Source organism: Populus nigra, chromosome 11, assembly GCF_951802175.1.
Source record: "Populus nigra chromosome 11, ddPopNigr1.1, whole genome shotgun sequence".
Taxonomy (NCBI): domain Eukaryota; kingdom Viridiplantae; phylum Streptophyta; class Magnoliopsida; order Malpighiales; family Salicaceae; genus Populus; species Populus nigra.
The window spans coordinates 2,375,712-2,402,224 of NC_084862.1; the positions used below are offsets into that span (position 1 = coordinate 2,375,712).

Below are 26,513 nucleotides of genomic sequence, written 5' to 3' on the forward strand. Positions count from 1 at the left end.
GTACATTCACATGTAGTATATTTCGTGTACAAAAACTCAACCTCAAAGTTATGGATTTTTCTCGCTACCTAAATATGAAAGAGCTGTAACGTTTCCCAGGACATGTGTTTGGAGCACTAAATTGATAAGAAGGCTCTACTTGGCATGAAACATTTGTGATTTGCAAGAATGATGACTGACATCACAAGGAATGAATAGCTTCAAGGTGGCTTCTTGCTTCGCCGAAGCATGTTATAGCATGATAATTGAAGCTAGATGGTTGGAAGTATATTCTGCATCGTTCAGGACAATCTCCTTCCTTTGGAATACTAAAATGAAAAAACCCTCTTCTGTAATCTCAACGTGAAAGCAGAACCAGCCGACGCTTTATGGTAAAATCTTGATATCTGCCAATCGCGAGGACGTGTGATGATGAGGAATTATTCCCCTTTAACTGCATCAGCTTATTACTTATAGCCAATGAATAAATCTCAATCGTATCCATATCACATTCAAAGCAGGTAGATTAATTCAATTGGCTTATTTGAATGTTGAAAAACCGACTTTTCGATGCTTAATGTATAGTGACACTAAATAACTTTTCATTTTGCTTCGTAATATAGTTGTTTTACACAATTAATGATGAAATTTAGGGTGTGTTTAAGATTGTGATAGCGGTTGCGGTTTAATGTATTTTTTATTAACAAATACATCAAAATAATTTTTTAATTTTTTAAAATTATTTTTTATATCAGCATATGAAAACAATCAAAAACATAAAAAAATAAAAATTTAAGAGAAGGCGTAGACTCTTAATCAAATTAAAATTAATAATAACTATTGGTTTAATTTACAATAGATAACTGGTTTGTGTTGTGTTGTGCTATGGTATAGATAAAAAAAAATTTTGATAAAAAATTTTTTGAATATAAAAATAGAATGTTAAGACTGCGGAGAACTAATTGATTATTAAACTTGGCACAACAAATAACCTTGAAACTTTCTGATTCAACTTTTTATCTAGCCTAGGTCTTAAATTAAACCTTGTAAAAGTTATTCTGATATAATCTAGTTGATTTAGCATGTCCAAAAGTAATATGGATGACTGATAAAAACTTGATTTGATTTTAAAAAGCTTCAAGATGATATTATTATTTTTTATGAAGACCTGGTTTCATGGATTAATTCGTCAAACCTGTATCTTAAATCATGAATTCTATTAGATTTTAAAAACAAATTTAAGATATTTTTACTTAATTATATAATAATAATAAAAATAAAAACTTATAAAATCAATCACCAACTAGATATTATAATATTTGTTTAAAACCGTGATAACTTTATAAAAAATAATTTAAAAAAATATTATGAAATTTAATTCTTAAATAATTTAAGTTAATCAATCAAACTCATGATTTAAAATAATATATTCTACTAAAATACTTTTTTTTCTAAAATTATTTATTATTTAAATTAAAAATCTAGCATTCAATCCAAAACTAGGAAATATTTTCTAAAACTTAAAATTTAATTTAGAAAATCGAGCATTCAATTCAAAGCTAGGATCTATTTTCTAAAACTTAAAATTTAATTTAGCTAATCGAGCATTCATTCCAAAGCAGGGACTTATTTTAACATCACAAACACAATGTGTCATACAAATCGAAAGGAATTATTAGGTTTTAAATTATACAAATATAATACGAAAGGAAGAAATTAAAATAAAAAAATAAAAGAAAAACGGCAGCTGATATATAAAAAGAGACAATTTTTTTTTAAAAAAGAGGGATCAATGAGGCCCAATGTGGCAGCTGATATATAAAAACGGCATAGTTTTGGCAAGAAAGAAATACAAAAGCCCATATCCACAAACACTGTTGCTATCTCCCTCAGCAATTCACTTTCCCATCTCTCACTTGAAGAAGTATGGCCCCATAAAATGGCGGTGAAGATTCGTTTAGCAAGACTGGGATGAAAAAACAGGGCATTTTACAGAATTGTAGGTGCTGATAGCCATACTCCAAGAGATGGCAAACACCTTCAAGTTGTTGGTTTCTACGACCCCTTAGCAGGTTCCCTCTTCTTCTTCTTACCCTTCTCAACCTTCACTTTTGTTCTTGCGCCTCCTAATTGATTTAATGTTTTTCACGTTGTTATACAATTGGGATCGTTTAAACAATATCGGACAAATTTTTCGTTTGATTTGACTCAGCCTGTTTGGAGATAAAAGATGAACGCGTTTTTAGTTTTCATTTCCAGTTGAGAATTAGGGTGGGGTGGATTTCATGTTTTATTTTTTGGTTCATAAAAAAAAAAAATCTTTGCTGGGTTTTACGGGTCACCCAGATTCCTTGAGTTACTTCCGCTCTCTCTCTACAGACTTACCCTGCCACCACAGTCTTACTTAATTGTTGACCCAGTAGGTTAAACAGGTTTTGCCAAGGCCCCGCGTCATCAAACAAATAATAATAATAAAAAAAAATAACAAACACTTAATTGTTGCGTGTCTATTATTGGGGTAGAGTAACAAGGAACTTCCCCATCAGATCATCACAACCATTATAATAATATAATGTGAAGGCAAAGAAGTCCTCTAGGGTCGAAGACTTGTGTCCTTTCCTCCCAAATCACAAATAAAACAAAGAACAAGACCTGAAGTCTTTGTGTACATGGGGAATTTCCAGGAAGTTAAACAAGACAACTTAGAGATTAGAACTATCATCGTCTGATCAACGTAGAGACCGTGTGTGTACAATCTTTCACACCCTCTGTGTAATGTCTGAGAAAATACTTGGATTTGAAACCCCATTATTAGAATTGTACATATGCCTAAGCCAGGGTTTTATTTTTTGGTTCATAAAAAAAAGTTTTTGATGGGTTTTACCGTCCAGATTTTAACCTACCCGGCTAAGACCCTGCGTCTCCAAATAAAAACAAAAAATTAACAAACACTTGATTGGGGTAGAGTAACAAGTTCTTCCCAATCAAATCATCACTATAATATGAAGGCAAGGACTTGGGTCGAAGACTTGATGCCCTTTCCTACCATATCACATATAAACAATGAACAAGACCGGAAATTTCCAGGAAGTCAGCATCTTTTTTCTTTGAGTTACTTCCGTTCTCTTCCTACAGACTTACCCTGCCGCCAGAGTCTTACTCTTGTTTCTTCGACTGTTTCTCCACAAAACAACGGCGGTGTTTTTCTTGTTTCTCTCTATCTTTTTGTTTGTTTATATCTGGAGATTCATCATACGAAACCATCATATATCTCCATCGCCATCTACTCCTTCCACCTTAACCACCGCCCAGCCACAAGGAATGAAATATGATGTCTTCCTTAGTTTCAGAGGAGAAGACACTCGTTTTGATTTTACCAGCCACCTCTATGCCGCTTTGAACCGGAAACAAATCCTCACTTTCATAGATTATCAGCTTGTGAGAGGAGATGAGATCTCGGCATCACTTCTGAGAACAATTGAAGAGGCCAAGCTTTCTGTGATTGTTTTTTCTGAAAACTATGCATCTTCCAAATGGTGCTTGGAGGAGCTTGCAAAGATTTTTGACCGTAGAAAAAATAATGGACAACTAGTTATTCCGGTATTCTACCAGGTGGATCCATCCCATGTAAGAAATCAAACAGGAAGCTTTCGGGATGCATTTGCTAGACTTATAAAGAAGAAAGCTTTGACGATGGACAAAGAGCAGAGCTTCAGAGACGCTTTGAAGGATACAGCCACTCTATCTGGATGGACCTTAGGGAATTCTCAGTAAGCTCTTGAAATATATCCCATGAGAAAATATTCGTTCTTTTGTTGAGTATTTGAAATTTAATTTAAAATTATTGATAATGATGATCTCTATGAATCCGTATTTATTTAATTTGATTTTGAAAACGTTGTAGCGAAACACTTGTACATATCTTAAGTTTTAGGAGACAGAAAAAAGATACTTAAGAATCCTTATGTTAAATTTTATTAGGACAATCAATGTTTTCTTCTATTGTTTCACTTGAAATCGGGTCATCAATAGTATATTTATTTGAGGTGAAAAAGATCATATGTGTTGAAAAATAATATAAATTATATGTTTTGAGATTTTTTCCTAACAACTTAAACTTTTTTTAATTAAAATGATTATATGATATGAGAAAACATCTTATGCATTTGCATTTCAATGTTTTCTTCTATTGTTTCACTTGGAATTGGATCACTAATAATCTATTTATTTGAGGAGTAAAAAATTATGATGTGTTGAAAAATAATATAAATTATATTTTAAGATTTTTTTCCTAATATCTTATAACTTGGATTTGGATAACTAATAATCTATTTATTTGAGGTGTAAAAAATTATGATGTGTTGAAAAATAATATAAATTATATTTTAAGATTTTTTTTCTAATATCTTAACCTTTTTTGCATAATGTTTTTTTATTGAGATGATTATATGATAAGATGATACGAAAAAACATCTTATTTATGTATTTGCATTTCATTGATTTTCTTAGATATATGCTTGCAAGTAGTTTCCAATTTCAATGATTGATTAACTGTAGCTTGAGATAAATAGGGAGCTGCTGCATATTTATAAACTCAAATGCATTCTCTCAAGAGGCCCAGTAAGAGAATTGACGCGGGACAACAAGCAAAAGAATTAAAGCCGGGAAAAGAAAGAAGCCTAGAGGAAGAAGAGGAGAAGAAGAAAGCCAAAGAAGAGAGGAGAGGAGAGTAGGGAGATGCAAAAATCTGCAATTTTCATTAATCATCAATAATTGTCCTTACATTTAGAAAAGTAGGGTTTTTATACTAAAACCCTAACTAGAATAAGCAATTGGGCTTATGGCCCATTAAATAAAATATCCAACAATAATTAAATCCAACCCAACAAATAAAACCAAATTCATAAACCTTAACTAAAAGTCCATATGAATTAAGCCCAAAAACATAAGCTAAAACCCAATTTCTCAATGGTTTGGGCTATCCTCCATCGTCTATAATTATACGTGTGCGTAACCAATGTTTCCGGTTCGATGTCCCCATCAATTCTCCCGGGGTTGGAAGAACTCGACCCCGTCGAGTATAGGTCAAGGCAACTCCGATAATGCTCTCAAAGATAAGGATCAAGCTGTTATGATGTCTCTCTAATAATCCAAGTACAGTCTGAATCTGGTCGTCGAGCCCATATACTAGGATTTGCTGAAGTTCATCAACCCTGGTAAAAACAACTTGTGCATTCAAAGTAGCATTAATATATTCCTTTTGTGCCAAAGTCATGGGTAATGAGGTAGGGGTATCAAAAGGAGCATCAATCATAGGTTGTATTTTATAAAGAATGAGGTCCTTCATGTTAAAAGTAGAACTAATATCAAAGTTTAATGGCAATTTAATGACATAATTATTTGATTTAATCATTTGCAACACTTTGAATGGTCTAGCACTACTTACTTGCAATTTATGATCAGTTTCCAAAGGACACCGTTCAGGTCTAATCTGTATCATGAAATAATCTCCAACATTAAGTGCATCATGATACTTAAGTAAATCAGCTTGAAATTTGTATTGTTCATTACTTGCTTGAATTTGTTTCATGATCTCAATATGCAAATTATGAACCCTACATGGTAACGACTCAGCTGACTTAGACATCCTATCGTAAGGAGATATGGAAGGGTGTTCTATAGGCTTCTCAGGTTTGTAACTATGAACACTAAATGATTGAGGGTGTGGAATGTGACAAACATTGTTTGAAACCTGTGTAGATATGGTATGAACACGATCAAGTAAACTAGGATTATCTTCATCTTCCTCATCACGTGCATGTGGTAAGGGGTCAAAAAGCTCAATATGTTGCTTTAAACTTATGATGTGCTGGACACCAAGCATGTGGGATGAGGAATCAGGTAGTTTAAGAGGACTAATATCATGAGACTCTTCTAAGACCATACGTATCTCTACAGGCGATTCCACTGAAGAGTTCCCTAAAACTTCCTCTACTATTGAAGCAGACATATCAGACTCTTTTTTAACCTCAGTCTCAAGCTCATGTGGACTCATTGTGTCAAGTCCCTCTTTTTGCACATCCTCGTCATCCAGGTCACTAAAATCCTCAAGATTAGGCTCATACACTTCAACACTACAATATTCCTCTTTACCTATATCCTTATGTTTTTGGATGACTAAGGGTTTAGAGGTGCAATCTAAGGAGATATGACCAAAACCTAAACAATTAGTACACTTAACCTTTGAACTTACCTTAGACACTTCATTGACAACTCGTTTACCTTTATCTCTCTTACAAAGTTGGGTGCTACTAGGATTAGGTCTGTGGGGTGGAGCACCTAACAAAGAATCACTGTTTCTGAATTGGGACCTAATAGGGATACTATAAGAGCCCTGACGATTTATCCACTGATTCTTCATGACCAACTTGTAATTTTGAACTAAGGTATAAGCTTGGTTAATGGTAGATACACCTTGAAACACAACTTCTCTTCTAAGATCATCATTTAAGCCTTTACAAAATCTACGCAAAGTCATGGCTTCATTCTCTCTTATGGCACATCTAATCATGTAATCGTTAAACTGTGTTATATACTCATTGATAGACTTATTCCTTTGTCTTAGATTGTTCCATTGGTCTAAGAGTTTATTCCTATAAGATTGGGGTAAGTACTTCTCCTGAAGTTTTTGTTTCATTTTGATCCAATCAGTTATAGGAGGTTTACCTCTCATCTCTAAACAATCCTCAATATCTCTCCAATAAATTTTGGCTTCATCAATGAGCATCATCTTAGCAAATCTAACTTTCCTATTATCAGACAAGTTATGCCACTCAAAGAATCGATCCATATCACGAATCCACATATCAAATATCCAAGGATCATGACGACCATCAAAAGTGGGGGGTTTTATTTTGCTAGGACTCAAGATTCGCTCATCAAAGTCATCATGTTTAGAGTAACCTAAATGATAGTCATACTGGTGGCGCTTAGAGTGAACTTGTCCATAATGATTGTCCTTGTGATATTCAGTAGTCTTTGAGTGCCTTATTCGAAAACTCTCTTGGGGCTCAATTCTCTTAAACATGTTGATCACCTAAGTTTGCAGTGCCCTTTAAGTGGTCATAAGAATATGACTAAGGGTTGAGACTACGGTAAGTGTAAACTTAAGTTTGGACACTGGATGATCATGACACAAAAGCATGCAACACTCACTTAGAAATGAAATTGAGATCACAAATGGTTCTTACAAGTGAAGTCACAATACAAAAATAAAGCTAATTTTTTTTTTATTAATATTTTTTTTTAATGTGGAGATTAATCAAGAACAAATTACACTAATAAAATTGTAAGCATGTAATACTAGATTCTTAAGTGTAAATGATTAATCAAACACAATGTCATAGGAAAAAACTCGTAATTATCAAATAGAATAAGATATTAGCTATCACTGATGTAAGGGGTTGATGAATAAAATTAACAAAAATGCTAGGTGAGATTTTTTTTTTCTTTTTTTTTTCTAGGCACAAAAGTAATATTAATAACAACTTAAATGACAAGTGAAAAACCAAGAAAAGTAAACTTCAACAAACATGGGAGAGTGATTCACTAACGCTGAGAGGAAGCTGGAATTGCTGGAGCTGGCGTGGCAAATTAGATGAATTGATGGATGACGTGGCAGATAACATGGCGGGGTCTGCTGACGTGTCAAACGACGTGGCAAGAACTGATGCCGTGGGGGCTGACGTGGATGATCTGACGTGGCTTGGTTAATTATTTTACCAGCTTCTGTTTCCTTCTCTTCTATCTCCTTAGGTTTGTTACTGGCGGCGCACGCGTGACTGCTGACGGCGAGGACCACTGCAGTCCGTTGAAGATGGTGGTTGCCACCGGTCGGTTCTACTGATCTGTCGGTCGCTAATGGCGGGGGGCGACGATGGTACTGTGGACGGTCGCTGGCGCTGAAGAGGACGACACTGGTTGAGGCGCTGCCTTTGCTGCTGTAAACCCGAATCGATGTTGGTTGTTATGGGTGTTGTGGGTAGCGGCGTCTGGTGGTTTGTGATTCTGATTTGGCTGCTGAAGCCGCAGGTCTGCTGTGGTTCTGTGGAGGCGCCGCTGAAGGTGGTTTGTAACGCTGTTTTGGGTTGCTGAAGACAACCCTGCTGTGGCGGCGTTGCAGGACTGTGGAGACAGCAAGTCGGTGCGGCTCTGTGGGCTACTTGTGGCGTGGAGTGGTGGTGGCGGCTGGATGTTCGATCTGTCGATGGCGGGGAGAGGATGAAACTGGTAAGTGCGCCGCCGCCGACGAAGATCTGCTGCTGCTGGTGTGAGCGACCGGTTGTGGCCGCGGGTAGTTGACAACGTGTACCTATGGATTGATGTGGTGGTGTTGGCTGTGATCGACGTTGAAGGCAGACTGATCGGCGTTTCCAGATTGCTGCATTTTGAGGATGAACAGTAAATTCTTGTAATCAGAACAGTAGGTTTTGAACATGGATTTTTTTTTATGGATCGTTTAATTTACTATTCACGTCTACGGCACTATTCACCTATACGGCACTATTCACCCATACGGTACTGTTCACATAAGTTACTGTTGGCGTATATAGAAAGTCAGTGCGGTGATTAAATACAGTCTAGGAAGTTCTGTCTAAGGAGATTGGGTTTTAAGCGGGACCGTTTGTGACCCCTCCAATCTTTCCTTGGAACTTACTTAGTGAAGTATTATTCACACGATACTATTTCTGTATATGTTACAGTTCTGTGAAACAGTGATAGCTGAATAGATCACGGTGAATAAAATGGCAGCAAAGTACGAGATTGAAAGGTTTAATGGGAGCAATTTCTCACTCTGGAAAATGAGAATCAAGGCAATCTTAAGGAAAGACAATTGCTTGGCAGCAATTGGGGATCGACCCGCGGAGATCACTGATAATGCAAAATGGAATGAGATGGATGGCAATGCTATTGCTAACATACATTTAGCATTAGCCGATGAAGTATTATCAAGTGTGGCGGAGAAGAAAACAGCTAAGGAGATATGGGAGACTCTAACAAAGCTATATGAGTCCAAGTCTTTGCACAATAAGATTTTCTTAAAGCGGAGACTTTATACCCTTCGAATGGCAGAAACCACGGCGGTGACTGACCACATCAACACAATAAGGACTCTATTTTCACAACTCACTACGTTGGGTCAACAAATAGAGGAAAGTGAACGTGCAGAGCTTCTACTTCAAAGTCTTCCAGATTTGTATGATCAGCTCATTATCAACTTGACCAATAATATCCTCACAGACTATTTAGTCTTTGATGATGTTGCAGCCGCCATCTTGGAAGAAGAAAATAGGCGCAAAAATAAAGGAGACAGAAATAGTTCAAACCAAGCAGAGGCATTGTTGGTGTCAAGAGGGAGATCAACGGAGCGTGGCTCTAGTGGGAGTCAAAGGCAAGGGAGGTCCAAATCAAGAAGTAAGAAGACTGTGAAATGCTACAACTGTGGCAGAAAAGGGCACTTCAAAAAGGATTGTTGGTTTAAAAGGGGTATAGAGAATACTGCAGAGTCATCAAAACCTCAAGGATGTGTCGCAAGCACCTCAGAAGATGGAGAGGTTTTATATAGTGAAGCAGCGACAGTCTCTACAGATAGAGAAGAGCTCACTGAGGTCTGGCTAATGGATTCAGGAGCAACATGGCATATGACTCCTAATCGAGATTGGTTCCATACATATGAACCCATCTCTGGAGGCAAAGTGTTCATGGGTGATAATCATGCTTTGGAGATTGCTGGCATTGGCACCATCAAATTGAAGATGTATGATGGCTTAATTCGTACTATTTCAGGAGTGCGGCATGTGAAAGACTTGAAGAAGAATCTTTTGTCTGTAGGACAATTTGATAGTCTTGGCTGTAAGATCCGAACAGACAATGGAATAATGAAAATTGTCAAAGGAGCGCTGGTGGTTTTAAAGGCGAAAAAGACAGTTGCAAACATGTTTGTATTAATGGGAGAAACACATCATAGGGCAGAAGCGTCAATCGCATCAGCCAGTCCTGCAGAAGAGAAGACGATGATGTGGCATCAAAAACTAGGCCACATGTCAGAGAAAGGTTTAAAGGTTCTCTCTGATCAGAAGTTACTCCCTGGGCTTACAAAGGTTACTTTACCTTTTTGTGAGCACTGTGTTACAAGTAAACAGCACAGGTTGAAGTTTGGCACATCAACAACTAAGAGCAAATGCATCTTAGACCTGATTCACTCTGATGTTTGGCAAGCACCGGTTGTATCCTTAGGAGGAGCAAGATACTTTGTATCATTCATAGATGACTTCTCCAGGAGATGTTGGGTGTATCCAATTAGAAGGAAAGCAGATGTGTTTGCAGTCTTTAAAACTTTCAAAGCGCGGGTGGAACTTGAATCTGAAAAGAAGATCAAGTGTTTGAGGACTGACAATGGAGGAGAATATACCAGTGATGAATTTGATAACTTCTGTCAACATGAAGGTATCAAAAGGCAGTTCACAACGGCATACACTCCACAACAAAATGGAGTGGCAGAGCGGATGAACAGAACTCTATTAGAAAGAACAAGAGCAATGTTGAAGGCTGCAGGTCTAGAAAAGTCATTTTGGGCAGAAGCAGTCAATACCGCCTGTTATGTGATAAATCGATCTCCATCAACTGCAATTGAGCTGAAGACACCGATGGAGATGTGGACTGGGAAGCCAGCTGATTATTCTCGATTGCATATATTTGGAAGTCCTGTGTACGTGATGTACAATACACAAGAAGTTAGCAAACTGGATTCAAAATCCAGAAAATGTGTATTCTTGGGATATGCTGATGGAGTGAAGGGGTATCGCTTGTGGGATCCCACTGCCCACAAGGTAGTCATCAGCAGAGATGTCATATTTGCAGAAGGTAAAATGCAAATGGAAGAACATAATAGCATTCTAAAGGAGACTACAGCAGTCCATGTGGAAAATACTCAGAATCATGCTTTTTCTGAAGTTGTACCAGAGCATGAAGAGCAAGAACAAATAGAGACTGAAACTCCTGAAGTTCGGCGGTCGACTCGTGAAAGAAGACCACCGGTTTGGCACTCAGAATATGTTACTGAGAGTAACATTGCATACTGTCTTCTAACAGAGGATGGAGAGCCTTCAACTTTCCATGAGGCTATCAAAAGCACAGATGTATCTATGTGGATGACAGCAATGCAAGAGGAGATTGAAGCTCTACACAAGAATAACACTTGGGATCTTGTTCCGCTTCCACAAGGAAGAAAGGCCATTGGCAACAAATGGGTTTACAAGATAAAGCGTGATGGCAATGATCAAGTGGAGCGGTATCGTGCAAGATTGGTAGTGAAAGGATATGCTCAGAAAGAAGGAATAGACTTCAATGAGATATTTTCTCCGGTGGTACGACTTACTACAATCAGAGTAGTCTTGGCAATGTGTGCTATATTTGATCTTCACTTAGAGCAGTTAGATGTGAAAACTGCATTTCTTCATGGAGAACTTGAAGAAGAAATTTATATGCTCCAACCAGAGGGTTTTGCTGAAACAGGCAAGGAGAACTTGGTTTGCAGGTTGAACAAATCTCTATACGGTCTCAAACAGGCGCCGAGGTGTTGGTACAAGAGATTTGATTCCTTCATAATTAGCCTTGGGTACAACAGACTCAGTTCAGACCATTGTACGTATTACAAGAGGTTTGAAGAAGATTTCATCATTTTATTGTTGTACGTGGATGACATGTTGGTGATAGGCCCCAACAAAGATCGAGTCCAAGAATTGAAGGCACAGTTGGCTAGGGAGTTTGATATGAAGGACTTGGGACCAGCAAACAAGATTCTAGGGATGCAAATTCACCGAGACAGAAGTAAGAGGAAGATTTGGCTTTCTCAGAAGAATTATTTGAAGAAGATCTTGCGACGCTTCAACATGCAAGATTGTAAGCCAATTTCTACCCCACTTCCTGTTAACTTCAAATTATCCTCAAGTATGTCTCCTAGCAATGAAGCAGAGAGGATGGAGATGTCTCGAGTACCGTATGCATCAGCAGTGGGAAGTTTAATGTTTGCCATGATATGTACAAGACCAGACATTGCACAAGCAGTGGGAGCAGCTAGTCGATACATGGCAAATCCTGGTAGAGAGCATTGGAATACTATTAAGAGGATCTTGAGATACATCAAGGGTACCTCAGATGTTGCATTATGTTATGGAGGATCAGAATTTACTATCAGAGGTTATGTTGACTCAGATTTTGCCGGTGACCTTGAGAAAAGAAAATCCACTACAGGCTATGTGTTCATAATTGCAGGAGGAGCTGTGAGCTGGGTCTCTAAACTTCAGACTGTTGTAGCATTGTCCACAACAGAAGCTGAGTACATGGCAGCTACACAAGCTTGCAAAGAAGCAATATGGATGAAGAAACTTATGGAGGAGCTCGGGCACAAACAAGAGAAGATTCTTTTGTATTGTGATAGTCAAAGTGCCTTGCATATTGCAAGGAATCCAGCATTTCATTCAAGAACAAAACATATAGATGTTCAATATCACTTTGTTCGCGAAGTTGTGGAAGATGGAAGTGTGGATTTTCAGAAGGTTCATACAAAGGAAAACCCAGCAGATGCTTTGACTAAACCGGTCAACACTGATAAGTATATATGGTGTAGATCCTCTTATGGCCTAGCAGAAACGTAAGCAGCATGAAGATGGCAAGTATATAAAGGATAGAAGAAGAATCACAGATAATCAAGTGTGAAGACTTGATTAAATCATCAAAGTCTTCAAGTGGGAGAATGTAAAGCCACTTTAATTAGTTGGCATAATTGATGGAATTTGAGTGGGAGATGAGTTGTAATTGGTGGAGTGTGAGTGGAGGATGAGTTGGTATAATTGGTGGAGTATGAGTGGAGGATGAGTTGTTAGGCATATATTCCTCCTAAATTTATGACCATTATACCCTCACTCTTGCCTATAAATAGGCAATGCATTCAAGCCTATACGCACACCAAGATAGAGAAGAGAAGAGTAGAGTGAAGAGAGAGTAATCCCATAAAATTGTGAGGTATTTGTAAGAGAGTAAGTGAGGTGTTTTCTCCTAATAATAGAGAGATTCTTAGTTGTTCTCCTATTATTTGAGAGAGGTTGTAATTCCCACATTACTTAGTAAAATCCTTCTATACTTGCCTGTGGACGTAGCCCAATTGGGTGAACCACGTAAATTCTTGTGTGTCTCATTTCTCATTTTATCTTATTCCTTGCCTTTTGTCTTGTCGGGTTTGCATGCCAGTATCCTAACAGTAATCCTCCCCTCAAACAAAGGACCACCGAGCCTCCCCTCAAACCGATCATTCATCCATCCACTCTCAACCAACCAGGATTCTTCATTCTCTACTTCACCGTGTTAGGATCAGGACACGTCCATGAAGCATCCGGAGAGCACTACCTGACTTGAGAGTTTGCTCTTTCTAGGTCAACTCCTCTTCACCGTGTTGGGATCAGGACACGTCCATGAAGGGAGCACATCGCCTATCCAATAGAGCTGATCCATGGATTACATCGTGATTGGGGGCCCACCACCTTTTGTTCGGCATTATTCCGAGGATTCATCCATCATGGCTAACTCCGGGGCCTGGCTCCGCTACCACTTGAAAGGACTATGGACACCACTTATCTCCACATTGGTATGATATTGTCCACTTTGGGCCTAAGCCCTCATGGATTTGCTCTTGGGCTATACCCAAAAGGCCTCATACCAATGAAGATATTTGTCCATCCTTATATACCCATGATCCTCCCCATTTCTAGCCAATGTGGGACTTTGGTTGTATACCCAACATTTTATTGTTAGACTGTGATTTTCGATATAAGCACGCTCATTGATGAGTGTCTCATAACTACTTCTCATAACATACTAGAAATGACATTTAGCATTGTTCGTGCAGAATCTAAGTTTCCATTATGATTTACCAAATAATACCATAAATACATGAAGGACAAAAGACTTGGCTTGCAAAATGCCGTTGTAAGATTGATAATCTGGTGGAGTGTGAGAAATCAATAATTAGAGAAACTCAAGGTTCACTAAACTAAATTTAGCAATGACATAAAACTTTCCATCAAAGGGATCTAGCTCAATGGTCGAATGCATGCCATTTTTATGGAATACATCAAAGGATCCGAGTACTAGTACAATATCAGAAAAGTGTGAAGTTTTTTTTTTTTTTTTTTTTTACCATTATCAGCTTAGAAATCAACATTTGTGTGTGAAAGAAACTTTGACCAAACCACTATAACAAATAAGAGTATACCTGACTGAAGCCAACGATGGCAACAGTTTGGCAAGAAGAATGTGAGGAAAGCAACAACAAAGAAAAGGAAAAAAAATAAAGAAAACCAGAATTTATATCATTGGTTCCATATAATACTGATGAAGTATTTCAAACTCTTCAACATTTTAGGGAGTTGTTCTTGAAAAGTAATAGAGAGCCTGCCCATGAGGAAGAAAATGTACTGATAGCAATGCATATGATGCTGCAGCAAAATTCTGTCCACAGCGTAAATATAGTATAAGTAAAGCATGCACTGGACATTTGCATGGTAAGCAATAGATATTTCTCAATCATGGATTGATGATTAATGAAGACCTCATGTAAACAGCATGAGTAGTTCTAGTTAACCATATACACATCTTTGTGGAATCATGTCTCTAGACTATACAGAAGCATACATTCGAAATAAAGAGAAAATGGCGGTGAAGATTCGTTTAGCTAGACTGGAATGCAAAAACAGGGCATTTTACAGAATTGTTGCTGCTGATAGCCATACCTCAAGAGATGGCAAACACCTTCAAGTTGTTGGTTTCTACGACAACTTAGCAGGTTCCCTCTTCTTCTTCTTACCCTTCTCTTATTATTTTCATATGCTCAGTTCACATGAAGACATTTTTTTCTAATTTTAAAGACCTGGACTTTGAAGGCTTACTGGGTTTATTTTCAGGTTCTTATAGCATCATTGCATGGTATATGTAGATAACTTTGTTATTCCAGACTTAAACTTTGTGGGGGTAATGCATTTGTAATTTTATTTTCTTATGTATATGTAGTTTAATATGACCATTGATAGCGCTGATTGTTCATAGTTCATTATGTCATAAGTTAAAGTCTCAAAATATGTTCATAGTTCTAGTAAGTTTAAGAAAGAGTATTTCTTTTCTTTTTTGTTTTTCCGCATAAGGTTAGATGCAGGCGTAAAATGACATGCAAGCTCACATCATGAAAATGGTGAGGGTCAGAAACATTCTATCAAGTTGCCAAAGCAAGACCATTATTTCTTTCCTCTTTCGCTTTTCTGCCCAAAATCACCAGTTGTCGTTATCAACAGTCACCAGTTGACGAGAAACACATAATTTCCAAACTCAGCTTCCCGAACACGCTGCCCAAGCACTCGCCAGGAAGACTACTTAAAAACATGTCTCTCACCATTTTCGTGATGTGAGCTTGCATCTCAAAATCACAAATATATTAAAATCAAGATTTAAAATAGCAGATTTTTTAAAACTATGTTGTTTTCTTAAAAAAAATTAAACCATATTATTTCTCTAACTGTATCATTTTTTTAAAAAAATTCCTATTATTTGGGCAGAGTAATATAACATCATAACTCATTATTTCTTCCCAATAAAATCATAATAACCATTATAATATAATGTGAAGTCAACAAATTCCTCTATACGCATTAACACTTGATCGAAGACCTGATGCCCTAATAAAAATAAAAATAAAAAACCCAAAGCCTTTTATACATATTAAATTTCCAGGAAACACAGAATTTACAGGAAACACGGCTTTTTGGAGACACTGTTTAAAAAAGTATTGGTTTACAATTAAAATACTGTTATATTACTGGAAGGACGAGGATCCAAATTTAATTTTGAGAAAACATACCTATTAAAAGAGGACTCTGAATGATATTAACCCAACCTTTTAAAAGGTATGGGAATATCCAGATAAAAAAAAAAACTCAGCTTCCCGAACACGCTGTCCAAGCACTCGGCAGGATCGAAGACTTAAGATCAAGTCGTCGTCCCCATCGATATAGCAATTATTGCAGGAGCATGAAGAAGAGGATTGGCCCATCCCCGGTCCCTTCCTCTCTCCTTCCAGACGACTTCTTCTTCTTCTTCACACGGAGAATTATTGCCCGTCATTCCTTTGTCTTGTTTTGATAATTAACGAGACATGAAGCCTTTTGTACATGGGAAATTCCCAGGAAGTCAACAATGTGGGACAGAAGTGTTTATATAATAAAAAAATTGAAGAGAAAATAACAAAAGATCCTAAAGCTGCTAATACGCTAAGGGAACAGCTAATCCATTTGAAATATTAAAAAAATTATCTATCACAGTTGTGATATGATGATACACGAGAATATATGTTTCTTCTAATTACAGTAATTATTGTTTTTTAAAATATATATATATATATAATATTTTTTATATTTTTAAAAAATAATTTTTATATTAGCACATCAAAACAATCTAAAAAAATTAAAAAAATTATAAAATTTATAAAAACACTAACAATACGATAAAGAAAAACAGCAACTAAATGCCTTTTCCTGTCACATCACTTTTACACTTGATAATATTAAAAAAAATATCATCTAAATATTTTTTAAAGATTTTGATAATCTTATTTAATGACAAAATAAAAATTAAATGAATAAGAGTTAACATCCTACTGGGATAAACAAAATAAAAATTTGAAGTTCAATTACCAACAAATCAAACATTAAATAATACATTAAATAAAAAAATAGTGTTAAACACAACCTAACTTGAGCCAATACATCAAATTCATGATTCATGAGATCATGATAACTCTATATAGAAAAAATTGAATAAAATAAAAGAGGTTAACTCTCAAGCAAACTAAATAATGAAAGCTAAAAATTAAAAAAATAATCAATTAAAAAATATTTTAAAAAAATCAAGTCAATCCGGGTTAACTTGACTAACTCGTGACCTTAAGTTATGAGATCATGATAACCTCATAAAAAAAATACAAAGATAATGACCCAATAACCTAATAATAAAACTTAGAACTTTGTTTTAAGAATATTTAAATTATTTTTTTGTACTTCTAAAATGTTTAAAAATTATTTTGTCTTTGATAATTACAACGACAATGAAAAATGATTCTTATAAAAAAAATTCAATAACCAGTTAAATGATAAAAAATAATTATTTTACTGTTTCTTCTTCTTCTTCTTTTTCTCGTCAACAATCATGTTGACGAGAAACACGTAATTTCCAAACTCAGCTTCCCGAACACGCTGCCCAAGCACTCGCCAGGAAGACTACTTAAGGTCAGGTCGTCGTCCTCGTCAATATGAAGAAGAGGATTGGCCCCATCCCCCGTCCCTTCCTCTCTCCTTCGAGACGACTTCTTTTTCTTCTTCTTCTCCACAATATATATATATATATATAAAAGAAAAAGGAAAAGGCATCTGTTGAATAGATTGTGTGTAATGAGGTGGAAGGAAGCATGTAAAAAGAAAAAGCAATTATGCCAATACATGGCTGCATGCCAATTATGTTGCCTGAAGCAGTAAACAGAACCACTACTGTGATTTTCCATCCCTTTTATATTAAAGTCGTAGTTTAAAATAGCAGTTTTTTTAAAACTATGTTTTTTTAAAAAAAAATTAAACCATATTATATATTTCTCTAACTGTATCAAAATTTTTAAAAAACAATTCCTATTAAAAAAATTAATCTAAAATAAAATATAAAATAATTTCAAAATTTATTAAAACATTGTTTATATAGGAAAGACAAACAAAGCCTAAATGCCCTTTCCTACCACATCACAAATAACAAGACTTGAAGCCTTTTGTGCATGGAAAATTTCCAGGAAGTTAATAATGTGCACCCTCCGTAATGCCCTGATAAAATACCTGATAAAAAATATATAATAAAAAAGTTAAAGGGAAGATCTGCTACTCCGCCAAGTGAATACCTAATACATTTGATTTATTAAAAAAGTTATCTATCACAGCCAGCTGTGATATGATAAACAAGAATATATATATATATATATATATATATATATATATATATATATATATATGTTTTGATTTTTAAAAATTATTTTTATATCAGTAAATTAAAAAAATAAAAAAACTAAAAAAATTAATTTAAAAAAAATTCAAAAATTATAAAAACACTGTCAATACAACGTATAAATGCCTTTTTCTATCACATCACTTTGTAACTGGGGAATTTCCAGGAAATCAACAATGTGCAATCTTGTAATGTTCTAAGAAAATACTTGGATTTGATGCCCCCATTATTGTAAATTTATACATATGCCTAAGGCAGGGTCTTAAACACGTAAAGCCTAAGCTACTGACTCAAAATCAGCCTCATCTTTTTTCCTTGAGTTACTTCCGCTCTCTCCCTCCAGACCTACCTTACCACCAGAGTCTAATTACTCTTGTTTCTTCGAAATGTTTGCTTATATCTGGAGATTCATCATACGAAACCGTCATGTATCTCCATCGCCATCTACTCCTTCCACCTTAACCACCGCCCAGCCACAAGGAATTAAACATGATGTCTTCCTTAGTTTCAGCGAACAAGACACTCTTGCTGGTTTTACCAGCCACCTCTATGCTGCTTTTGACCGGAAACAAATCCTAACTTTCATAGATTATCAGCTTGTGAGAGGAGATGAGATCTCGGCATCACTTCTGAGAACAATTGAAGAGGCCAAGCTTTCTGTGATTGTTTTTCCTGAAAACTATGCATCTTCCAAATGGTGCTTGGAGGAGCTTGTAAAGATTTTTGAGAGTAGAAAAAACAATGGACAGATAGTTATTCCGGTATTCTACAAGGTGGATCCAACCCATGTAAGACATCAAACAGGAAGCTTTGGGGATGCATTTGCTAGACTTATAAGGAATAAAGCTCCGACGTTGGAAGAAGTGCAGAGCTTCAGAGACGCTTTGACGGTTGCAGCCAATCTATCTGGATGTACCTTATTAGGGAATTCAGAGTAAGCTCTTGAAATATATCCCATGAGAAAATATTCGTTCATTTGTTGAGGATTTTAACTTTAATTTAAAATTATTGAGAATGATGAGATCTGTGAATCCATATTTGTTTTATTTGATTTTGAAACGTTGTAGCGAAACACTTCTATAGATATTATGTGGTTGGTTGTTCTGTTTATTAATTTTTTTTTTAATTTTTTTTAGTGTTTTTAGATTATTTTAATGTGTTTATATTAAAAAATATTTTAAAAAATAAAAAAGGTATTATTTGTAGCAAAATGTTTGTATAGATATTAAGTGGTTGTTTGTTTTTCTGTTTTAAATTGTTTTATAAAAAATAAAAAAATTTAAAATTAATTTTTTTAGTGTTTTTATAATATTTTGATATGTTTATATTAAAAATATACTTTTTAAAAAATTATTTATAGTGAAATGCTTGTATAGATATTAAGGTTTGTATTGATATTAAGTGGTTGTTAGTTTTTGTGTTTCAAAATGTTTTTTAAAAATATATTTTTTAAAAACTAATTTTTTTATTTTAAACTATTGTTTTTAGTGTTTTTAAATTATTTTAATGTATTTATATTAAAAATAATATTTTTAAAAAAAATATTATTTTAATATATTTTAAAAAGTAATCATTATTATTTTCTTGAATATCCTTGAGTTTTAGGAGATAAAAAGTAGATTTATTTTTATGAGGGCATTAAATGTTTTCTTCTGTCCTTAAATAATATTCTATTTATTTGAGTATTTATTTGAGGTGAAAAGGATAATGCAATAATAAAAAATAATATTGATTGAGATATGAGAAAACATCATATGAATTTGCATTTCATTGATTTTCTTAGATAAACACCGATTACATGTAGTTTCCAGTTTCAAGGATTGATTAGCTGTATCCTTTGCCAATAATGATGCTCAATTACTCATATGTGCCTGCTACTAAGGAGTGAGTATGTTTATATGTTTCTTCTTGTTTGTCAGGCTGGAGTCTGAATTTATTGAGAAAATCGTTGGAGATGTTTTGGAAAAATTGCATGCCATGCCTTCAAGTCACACTATGGCGGGTCTATTTGGAATTGGTGTTCGTGTTAGCGAAGTTGAGTCTTTGTTAAATATGGAATCTCCAGATGTTCTCATTGTAGGGATATGGGGAATGGGTGGTATCGGTAAGACAACGATTGCTGAAGTTGTGTGCAGCAAGGTTCGTTCTCGATTTGAAAGAATCTTTGTTGAAAACTTTAGGCAACAATCTGATTTGCGAAGAAGCTTTCTTTCATGGCTGCTTGGCCAAGAAACTCTGAACACTATGGGCTTCTTGAGTTTTCAAGATTCTTTTGTGAGGGATAGACTTCGTCGAATAAAGGTTTTTATTGTTCTGGATGATGTGGATGATTTAATGCGTTTTGAAGAATGGAGAGATTTGCTTGACGGACGAAACAGTTCATTTGGTCCGGGCAGTAAAGTTCTCATAACAAGTAGAGACAAACAAGTGCTTAGTAATGTAGTAGACAAGACATACAAGGTTCAGGGGTTGACCAATGAACAAGCTATCCAACTCTTTAGCTCAAAAGCCTTGAAGAATTGCATCCCCACAAGTGATCACAGACACTTGATAGAACAGATTGGAAGGCGTGTACAAGGCAATCCGTTAGACCTTAAAGTTTTGGGTTCTTTTCTCTATGGTAAAAGCATAGAAGAATGGCGCAGTGCATTGAATAAACTAGCTCAGCATCCTTCAATCGAAAGGGTGTTGAGAATTAGTTACGATGGGTTGGATTCAGAACAAAAATCCATATTTCTTGACATAGCACATTTCTTCATAGGAAGATCGGAGCCAGACAAAGCAACAGGAATATTAGATTGCTTATATGGTCGGTCTGTGAAGTTCGATATAAGCACGCTCATTGATAAGTGTCTCATAACTCGTACTCATAAGATTTCCAATAACGAGCTAGAAATGCATGATTTACTACGAGAAATGGCATTTAACATTGTTCGTGCAGAATCTGATTTTCCTGGCGAACGTAGCAGGTTATGTCATCCTCCTGATGTCGTTCAAGTATTGAAGGAAAATAAGGTTAAAGCTACAGCCATTAACTGTCGTTCATGTATTTGCTCAAAAGTTGATGTGTTTGAGTAGATTGTATTATTGTTTGTTTATTCTTTATTCTTGTTTAACAGGGAACTCAAAAAATTAAAGGCATATCTTTGGACATGTACTGGTTATGGAGACATATACACTTGAAATCTGATGCCTTCGCAATGATGGATGATGGTCTTAGATTTCTCAATTTCTATCACGATGGTTTCTCCAAAGAAAATAAAGTGCACCTTCCTCCTACTGGCCTCGAATATCTTCCTAATGAGCTGAGATATTTGCGATGGGATGGATTCCCTTCGAAATCCTTGCCGCCATCTTTTCGTGCTGAACACCTTGTCGAGCTTCACCTACGCAAAAGCAAGCTTGTAAAACTTTGGACAGGAGTAAAGGTATGATTTAATTGCTACCGATTTATGATCAGAAATATGAAGTTGGAGGTGCTACCTTTCTAATTATGCCTTTTTCCGTTGACAGGATGTTGTAAATTTAAGAACCATTGACCTATCTGACTCTACATATTTGACGGAATTGGCAGATCTATCAATGGCCAAAAATTTAGTGTCCTTAAGACTTGACGACTGTCCAAGTTTAACCGAGGTTCCGTCATCTCTTCAATATCTTGACAAGCTCGAAAAAGTTAGTCTCCTTCGTTGCTTAAATCTTAGAAGATTTCCAATGCTTGATTCAAAGGTTCTCAGACACCTTGAAATAAATCGGTGCCTAGATGTGACCACGTGTCCAACGATTTCACAAAATATGGAAACGTTAATATTGGAAGAAACTTCAATCAAAGAAGTTCCACAATCAGTTACTGGCCGGTTGAAATTACTTTTTCTAAAAGGTTGCTCAAAGATGACCAAGTTTCCGGAGAATTTAGAGGATATAGAAATTTTATCTCTAATAGGAACTGCTGTTAAAGAGGTGCCCTCATCAATCCAGTATCTCACAAGACTCTACAATTTGAATATGAATGGTTGCTCAAAACTTGAGAGCTTCCCAGAAATCACAGTGCCTATGGAATCTTTGTGGAGACTTAACTTGAGTAAAACAGGCATTAAAGAGATACCTTTGATATCATTTAAGCATATGATATCTTTGACGTCTCTGTATTTAGATGGAACGCCTATTAAAGAGCTACCCTTATCGATCAAAGATATGGTACATTTGGAAGAACTGACTTTGCATGGAACACCTATTAAAGCGTTACCTGAGCTTCCCCCTTCGCTGAGGAAGCTAACAACACATGACTGTGCATCACTAGAAACCACCAATATCGGTAGATTAGAGTTAGGATTGGATTTTACAAATTGCGTCAAATTGGATCAGAAACCACTGGTAGCAGCAATGCATTTGGAAATTCAGGTATCTCTCTTAACCCCCTTGTCTTTCTTTCTTCTCTCTTTCTTGCTTGCTTCATCACATTTTCGAAATGTGACTTTTGTGTTACAGTCCGGAAAGCAGATCCCACATGGCAGAATTAAAATGGTTCTACCGGGAAGTGAAATTCCAGAATGGTTCGGTGACAAAGGAATTGGATCTTCACTCACCATACAGTTGCCCTCAAATTGTCATCAGCTCAAGGGAATTGCTTTCTGCCTTGTCTTTCTACTCCCTCTTCCCTCCCAGGACATGCTTTATGAATTCGGTGATCGTTATGATGCTAATGTATATTGTGATTACCATGTTAAGAGTAAAAACGGTGAGCATGATGGTGATGATGAAGTCGTCTTAGCTTCCGGGAAAACAAATGTTATAACATTTAACATGAAGAAATGGGACTCGGATCACATGGTTCTACATTACAGTAATTTCAATTTGGTAAATCGTTTACGTGAATATTCTGGCAATGAAGTTGCAATTAAATTCTACCATTCTATTCACAACCATGGAATTGGGAAGGTAGGTCATGAGATCCGAAGGCCTTCCGAGTTGAAAAGTTGTGGGGTGTATCTGGACTTTGATGAAAATATACCGGCGGACAAAAAGTTCAAAAGAAAATTTTGGGAGATATAAAAGAAATAGAAAGGGTGAGAGAGTTCTGTAATTACTGCAAATTGATCTTCAATTATTACTTGGTTTTCAAGATAGCTGTAAATATTGTTATTCCCTTGCAACTGACTAACGAACTAACTTTCTGTTATTCAAGTACTAATTCCTCAACTAACTATAACAACCATCGAGCGCATTTATTCTTGCACATGCAGAATACTATAGTCATTTACTAACCAAATTACATAAACTAAGAACGCAACACAAGAAAAACAGTAAGTACATAAAAACTTTAAATTCGAGATTTTATTATTGTATATTTTGCAACTCTTTCAAATAAACTCAATATTAGCTCAGACAATATTTTTGAACCTAATTTAGAAAAATTCTAGATCTCGGCTCATTATAAATAAACTCAAAAATTCTAGATTATAACCTCATTTTAAAACTAATTCCTCAACTGACTGTAACAACCATCTAACTAATGAATACTAACAACAAAAGAAAAACAGTAAGTATTCAAGATTTTGCTATTGCATATTTTATAACTCTTTAAATAAACATTTTTTGAACCAAATTTAGAAGAATTCGGGACCTTTACAACTAACCAGCCTCATTATAAAACTGGATCCATAGAATCTCTTGACAAGATTGAAGGCGTCTGAAAGTTATGAGTGTGTTTACCAGATAAGTTATGAGTGTGTCTACCATCGCCACAACCTAGACCTCTTCTTAGATTTAGCCAAGTGATCTTCTTAGATTTAATGCCGCCTCCAATAATTATACACCACACTCCAATAAACGCTGCCTCGATGCCTATGCTTCTGAAATATCTACTTTCTCATTTAATGGAGTCACTGATTCAGGTGATGGATTCTGAACTTCAGTTTCAGATGGTTGGGATTCATGCTTTGCAGCAGCTTGCAGCACCCGGTTTTGAACATTTGAAGATGAAGGTGATGTAGGTAAACCAATGCGGTTGTTTTCCAGTTTTCCTGCTGCCCATGAAAATGCCTGGACTCCAAGTCTAACAGGAGAGAGCAAACGCCTTCAAAGAAGCATTTGAAATCCCAGTTAATCAAGATCTCAACAATCCAAAAACTTGGTTGAACATGATCCAACTACTGAAAAGAATCTAACTGTGAAAATGATTAAATAACTTCTAAACGTCTGGTGGAGGTTAGGAAATATGAACCTTGATAACAATATCATAGGCAGTTTGGTTAGGAAATATGAACCTTGATAATGTCATAGGCAGTTTGGTTATCGATACGACTCAAACTTCTGACATGATCAGAACATGGTCAAGAACCTAGTGTTCAAAAAACATTTAGACACAAAAGAGATTTGCTATATATAAATTTTTCCGTGCCCTTTACTGTGCAAACACCAAGGTTCATTTTGTTAATAAAAACTCATCGTCCCAGTAAACATGTGATTTGGGTTGCTAAATAATGTTGTACTCACATATGACACCTATCTATCTAACATGATACTAGGTACGTCTTATATAATTCATTGAGCATGAATAAACATAGACTTGATTTCAGACCTGGTTTCCATTATGATTTACAAAATTGTTTAATTACACCATAAATACACTAAGGACAAAAGACTTCTAGAGTAGGTTATACCTCACATCATGCTTAAAATCTTCAGGGTCATTGTAAAAGCAACCCGCTGATAAATACTCTGGCAGAGTGTGAGAAACCAACAATTAGAGAAACTCAAGGTTCACTTAACTAAATTTAGCAATGACATAAAGCTTTCTCTAGGACACATGCAAAATAGACAAAGGGAATCTAGCTTAATGGTTCGTATACATGCTATTTTTACGGATTGCATCAAAGGATCTGAGTACTAGCACAATATCAGAATGTGTGAAGTTTGTTTTAACCATTATCAGCTTAGAAATCAACATCTTTGTGTGTGTGAAAGAAACATTAACCAGAGCACTATAACAAATAATAGTATACCTGACTGAGGCCAATGATGGCAATAAACTGTAAGGTCTTCTCCCACTCTGAAACAAAGTTCAAGCTTGGTTGGCAAGAAGAATGTGAGGAAAGCAACAAAAAAGAAAAGAAAAAAAATATAAAGAAAACCAGAATTTATATCATTGGTTCTATATAATACAACTGAAGTATTTCAAACTCTTCAACATTTTGGGGAGTTGTTCTTGGAAAGTAATAGAGAGCCTGTCCATGAGGAAGAAAATGTACAAACCTAGCAATGCATATGATGCTGCAGCAAAACCCTGTCCACGACATAAATATAGGATAATGATGCACTGGACATTTGAATGGTAAGCAATAGATATTTCTCAATCATGGATTGATGATTAATGAAGATCCGATGTAAACAGCATGAGTAATTCTAGTTAATTATATACACTTCTTTGCGGAAGCATGTCTCTAGACCATATAGAAGCATACATTCAAAATAAAGAGAAATCAACCTATAATTCTTTTATGTCCTTGCTACGAAATAAAAAGATCATTCCCATCTCATAAGTATTTTCGCACGTATGCGGCGTCGCGATGAATATTCCATTTCAATCTAAAATGTATAATATCTATCTTATCTGGCAAATATGGGGGGACAATAAAATCTAGTCTTTTATTGGTGAAAAATGGAATGAGAGTCGCCACCTAATATTTTGGTCACTAGGAACCCTAACTGATCTCAGAGATCGGGCACGGGGACTAGTTGCGTAAAGGGAAGATATTAGCACCCCAAAATACGTCCTACCTAAGGTAAGCTGCATTACTTTATTGTCTTATAAAATCTAAAGTCTTGTCGTGTTTTCTAGTTGTTGGTATGGTTTTAAAAAAATCCTCATCGGTAAGGAGATCCTTATCTTATCGGGTAAATCTATCCTCAAAAAAAGAATTTAATATCCGGAATACGTCCTACGTATAAGGCCGTAACCCCAGATATTAAAAGAAAACCAAATAATTTTTTTGGAATTTTTGAAATATTGGCCTAGTTCTCGTGGCTTTAATAAACTGGTTATTAGAGCCAAAACGCATGTTAATACATAAATGTTTTTTGAAATTTTTCTCTATTGTATGAAAATATGATGCAAGGATTTTTTTTGTTTTTATATATTTTGGAGAGACTAGGCCTTATACATGAAAACAAAACATTTTTATTTTAAAATTCTTTTTGATGACTTAATGAAAACCGGGTATTTTAATACTAGATTTGTATATTTACAGTATAAAAATACAAACCGATATTGATCAAAATTGCAGTAACAAAATTGCAGAAAATCACAGATTCTTTGAAATAATTTTTGAAGAATTTTTATTTATGTTTTTTTTTTGTTGGACCTAGTTCGGTCCATGTGGCTGGGCTGG

General features: G+C 35.6%; 1 protein-coding gene and 1 long non-coding RNA gene across 5 annotated transcripts; one reads left to right on the top strand and one right to left on the bottom strand.

The window, feature by feature from the left end:
* The first annotated feature begins 2,492 nt into the window (after positions 1-2,492).
* Positions 2,493-23,307, top strand: LOC133668465 (disease resistance protein RPV1-like). 4 transcript variants are annotated; one of them, XM_062088333.1, is made up of 5 exons: positions 18,372-19,057; positions 20,043-21,138; positions 21,243-21,551; positions 21,637-22,285; positions 22,355-23,307. In XM_062088333.1, the coding sequence occupies exons 1-5, from the start codon at positions 18,510-18,512 to the stop codon at positions 23,173-23,175; spliced, it is 3,423 nt and encodes a 1,140-aa protein (XP_061944317.1). In that variant the 5' UTR covers positions 18,372-18,509; the 3' UTR covers positions 23,176-23,307. The 4 variants fall into 4 exon arrangements, with proteins under 4 accessions (XP_061944320.1, XP_061944317.1, XP_061944316.1 ...); XM_062088335.1 differs by having other exon boundaries at positions 18,373-19,057; positions 21,637-22,524; positions 22,612-23,307; XM_062088336.1 differs by lacking the exon at positions 18,372-19,057 and adding an exon at positions 2,493-3,749 and having other exon boundaries at positions 21,637-23,307.
* A 1,721-nt stretch (positions 23,308-25,028) lies between these two features.
* Positions 25,029-25,433, bottom strand: LOC133668466 (uncharacterized). The gene is made up of 2 exons (XR_009833712.1): positions 25,378-25,433; positions 25,029-25,174 (listed from the first exon to the last, which is right to left on the bottom strand). It is a non-coding gene; the product is annotated as an uncharacterized LOC133668466 (long non-coding RNA).
* Positions 25,434-26,513: the final 1,080 nt, after the last annotated feature.

Excerpts from the sequence above, each read along its gene's own strand:
- LOC133668465 (XM_062088332.1), top strand. The coding sequence starts at position 18,510 with ATGTTTGCTTATATCTGGAGATTCATCATACGAAACCGTCATGTATCT. Across the intron at positions 19,058-20,042 it reads ACCTTATTAGGGAATTCAGA|GCTGGAGTCTGAATTTATTG; the intron begins GTAAGCTCTTGA and ends CTTGTTTGTCAG. Across the intron at positions 21,139-21,242 it reads AAGTATTGAAGGAAAATAAG|GGAACTCAAAAAATTAAAGG; the intron begins GTTAAAGCTACA and ends CTTGTTTAACAG.